The 3,977-nt window shown below is 73.3% G+C and overlaps 1 protein-coding gene across 1 annotated transcript in view; it reads left to right on the top strand.

Moving 5' to 3' along the window:
* EMIHUDRAFT_463505 (hypothetical protein) overlaps positions 1-3,977 on the top strand; it is a gene marked incomplete at both ends in the record, with an annotated part of 6,148 nt that overhangs the window by 1,933 nt on the left and 238 nt on the right. The window contains 8 exons of the mRNA XM_005777628.1: positions 265-507; positions 626-793; positions 876-923; positions 1,023-2,465; positions 2,545-2,800; positions 3,071-3,318; positions 3,411-3,500; positions 3,561-3,903. Of these exons, the coding sequence (XP_005777685.1) occupies positions 265-507; positions 626-793; positions 876-923; positions 1,023-2,465; positions 2,545-2,800; positions 3,071-3,318; positions 3,411-3,500; positions 3,561-3,903 (2,839 nt within the window). The remainder of the gene's footprint in view (positions 1-264; positions 508-625; positions 794-875; positions 924-1,022; positions 2,466-2,544; positions 2,801-3,070; positions 3,319-3,410; positions 3,501-3,560; positions 3,904-3,977) is intronic.

Below are 3,977 nucleotides of genomic sequence, written 5' to 3' on the forward strand. Positions count from 1 at the left end.
CCCCCCCCGCCCCCCCCCCCCCCCCGCCCCCCCCCCCGCCCCCCCCGGCCCCCGGGGCCCCCCGGCCCCCCCCGGCGCGCGACCGGGGGGGGGCGCCGGGGGGCGGGGGTGTTCGTGGAGGAGGGGGGGGAGGAGGAGGGCGGGAATGCGGCAAAGGTCGGGCTCTATTGGTCCACGCACATTGTACGCGCCACCCCGCACCAGTGTCACTCTGAGCGCCCGCCTTTGTAGACCGCTCCCTCTCCCTCTCCTGTCCCCTGTCAGGCGCACACACGGGTGCAGGCGCAGGTGCGCGGCATCCTCCCCGCCATCAAGGCGGGCGCGAGCGCAGAGGTGACGGTCATCTACCTCGACCTACACAGCGAGCGGCACGTCAAGAAGTTCTCGCTCTCTGCGGCCGACGCGACGCCGCGCGGCTGCGACCGGCCATTTCAGCAGCTCCTGCGCAAGCTCTACATGCACACGCACCGCATCGTCGAGCCGGAGAAGATGAAGCGGCGCGTGGCGGTGCAGGCGCGCAACATCCTCATCGGCTACCGCTTGAAGGGCAGGGCGCGCGCTCCCCCACCCCCGCGTCTCCTCTCCCCGTCGACGCGCCTCCACCGCACCTCGCCCCTCTCTGCAGGTGCGCAGCTGGATCACCGCGTGGGGCGTGACGCTCAACTTCATCCATGCGGGCAGGCTGATCTGCCTCGACAAGTTCGCGGCGATGGCGAAGCGCACCGACGAGGAGCAGGCGGAGGTGCGCGAGGCCGAGCTCGCGCGGTTCGAGGCGGGCGCGACGGACGCGTGGGTCCTGGGGAGCGTTTAATGCTACTTTCGCCGTCGCTTGCTCCCACGCGGCAGTCACTCCCTCTCCGCTCTCTCTCGCGTAGGCTCTCGGCTTCGGCGGCCGCGCTGGGCGCGCAGCGCGGCTGCACGCGGTCGCGCGTGCAGCAGCACCGCTCCGCACCGGCGGGCCGGCGCTCAGACATGCGCATGCGTTGCCCGTTTCCGGAACGTTCCCGGAAGCATCGCTTTAGGCGGACACGGTGGAGCGGGTGGGGCGCGAGGCCGCCGCCGCCGCGGAGGGCGCTGCGAGGGCGAGCGGCGCGTCGGAGGCGGCCATCAAGGCGGCGGGCGAGGCGGCAGGCCACGCGGCGCGCCGCTTTCGGACGCCGGCGGCGGCGGCGGCGGAGGGCGCTGCGGCGGCGGGAGGCGCTTCGGCCGCCGCTGTCAAGAAGGCGGGAGCGGCGGCGTGCAGCGCGGCGTGGCGCGGTGAGGAGGAGGCGGAGGTGGTGGCGGCCGGCGCGGCGGCGGTGCTGACGCAGTCGGCGGCGGAGGCCGAGCGCGACCCGCGGGCGGTGGCGGCGGCGGCGGAGGCGGCGGAGGCGGCAGAGGCGGCGGCGCGCCAGCGCCGCGAGACTTCCTCCGCCGCCATCGCGGCCGCCGGTGTGGCGGCTCGCAAGGCCTCACTGAGCGGCAAGAGCAAAGAGGACGCGGTGGCTGCCGGCGCGGCGGCGGCGGAGCGCGAGACGGCGGCCGAGGCGGCGGCGGAGGCGGCGGAGGCGGCGGCGCACCAGCGCCGCGAGACATCCTCCGCCATTGCGGCCGCCGGTATGGCGGCGCGCGCCGCCTCACTGAGCGGCAAGAGCAAAGAGGACGCGGTGGCTGCCGGCGCGGCGGCGGCGGAGCGCGAGACGGCGGCCGAGGCGGCGGCGGAGGCGGCGGAGGCGGCGGCGCACCAGCGCCGCGAGACTTCCTCCGCCGCCATCGCGGCCGCCGGTGTGGCGGCTCGCAAGGCCTCACTGAGCGGCAAGAGCAAAGAGGACGCGGTGGCTGCCGGCGCGGCGGCGGCGGAGCGCGAGACGGCGGCCGAGGCGGCGGCGGAGGCGGCGGAGGCGGCGGCGCACCAGCGCCGCGAGACATCCTCCGCCATTGCGGCCGCCGGTATGGCGGCGCGCGCCGCCTTGCGGAGCGGCAAGAGCAAAGAGGACGCGGTGGCTGCCGGCGCGGCGGCGGCCGAGCGCGAGACGGCGGCCGAGGCGGCGGCCGAGGCGGCGGCGGCGGCGGCGGCGACGGCGGCGCGAGGGGCAGGAGTTGTGGCGCCAGCCGCCGTTGCTGCGGCGAGGAAAGCAGCTTGCGAGGTAGCTAGGGCGGGCGAGGCGGGCGCGCTTGCGGCGGGCGCGGCGGCCGCGGCGGAGGTGATCAAGGCGGAGGCGGCGGCCCAGCTTGAGCTCACACAGGCCGTCTCGAGGGAGGGCCTCAAGCTCTACTCGCGCCCCCAAAGCGTCACCGGCTACAAGCATGTCAAGTGGGACACCACTCGGCAGGGCTACCAAATTGGGGCCCCAGCCAAACCATCAGGGTACTACCCGACTGCGGCCGCCGCCGCGCTGGCCTACTCGCGGCACCTCGCGAACGCGCGCGACGTCGCCGCCCCGGGCGTGCGCATCGTGCTGAGGACTGAGACGGAGGACGGCGAGGTGTACACTGACCATCACACACTCCCCACGTCAACACTCACATCAGTCGTCGCCTCACCCCTCCCCCCTTCCGGCGCAGACCGAGGAGACCGCGGGTACAGTCGTCGCACGGGACCTCAATTTTGAGGTCGGGTTGGACGCGCGACGCGACGACTCGTTCCTCGTCCGCTTCGACTTTCCATACAACAGCGCCGTGTACGACGCTTGGGTGTCGACGCAAGCAGGCGACGAGTGGTGGCTCGAGCGAGACGATGAGGACACGCGCGCGGCGGCGGCGGCGCGGCGCGTATCGCGGCTGGGACTTTCAGTCCCTGCAGCGTCGCCGGCAGAGCCAGGTGCGCGGAGAGGCATCGCCCGAGATCGCGCGAGATCACTCGAGATCGCGCGAGATCACCCGAGAGATCACCCGAGATCGCGCGAGATCACTCGAGATCGCGAGAGATCGCCCGAGAGATCGCGCGAGATCACTCGAGATTGCGAGAGTTGACCCGAGAGATCGCGAGAGATCGCGAGAGATCACCCGAGATCGCGCGAGATCACGGTGCAGCACGACGGCACGACATGTCCAGGACACGTCGCTGATGTGTCCGAGACATGTCCCGTAGGCGCGGCGAGCAGCGCGGCACCGGCGGCGGGCGGTACGGCGGCGGGAGGCAGCGGCGGCAGCGCAGCAAGACGCGTTTGCACGGCAGTCGCGTGGACCTTGGAGGAGGACGCGGTTATCCGCCGGGGCGTTGAGAAGTATGGCGAGCAGTGGATGCAGATCATCCGCGATGGAGGGCTACACCAAGATCGCACCGGCAGCGCAGTGCGCAACCGCTGGGGGCGGCTCAACAAGGGGCTTTCCATTGGGGTGCCTCCCCCCCCCCCCCGATCTCTCCCCTGTCCCCGCCCGAGCCGCCGCCCCGACCGCTTTCCCACACGCCGCATCACCATTGCGAGTAGGTGCGACCGCGGCCAACGGCCGCCCCCGCCGCGAGGCGCGGTACGGGGGCGGGCGGGGCAGGCAAGGAGAACCTCGCAGTGCAGCAAAAGGCGCCTAGCTTTTGTCGCTGTCACAGTGGCCGACCCGGTACTATGAGGTTTGCCGATTAGGTGGGCCAGACGGCCGCTCCGGCTCGCCGCAAGCGCGCCGCGGGCGGCAGCGGCGCGGGCAGCGGCCCCGCTGCGAAGCGGTTGCCGGCGGAGGTGCTGTATGTGTACGGACGCGGGGTGGGGCAAGGCGCGGCGGGGGCGTCGCTCAACGTGCCTGGCCCTCCCGCTCCGCGCTACCCGTTGACCGCGGGGTTGCCCGTCTCGCTTCGCTTCTACGCATGGGACAACCTCAGCCCGGCGCAGCAGGCCGCCATGGGAAACATGCAGTGGTGGATCAACCTGTACGCGCGCACCCGCACTTGGATCCTGGCCAAGGACGCGCGCGGCGTCGAGTTTTGCTTGGGTCACGTGCGTCAGTTCCACGGCACCGACGCGACCGCCGTGCCGGCGGACGACCCCAACGGCGGCCTTGCGGGC

This window comes from Emiliania huxleyi (genome assembly GCF_000372725.1).
Source record: "Emiliania huxleyi CCMP1516 unplaced genomic scaffold EMIHUscaffold_26, whole genome shotgun sequence".
Lineage (NCBI taxonomy): Eukaryota > Haptophyta > Isochrysidales > Noelaerhabdaceae > Emiliania > Emiliania huxleyi.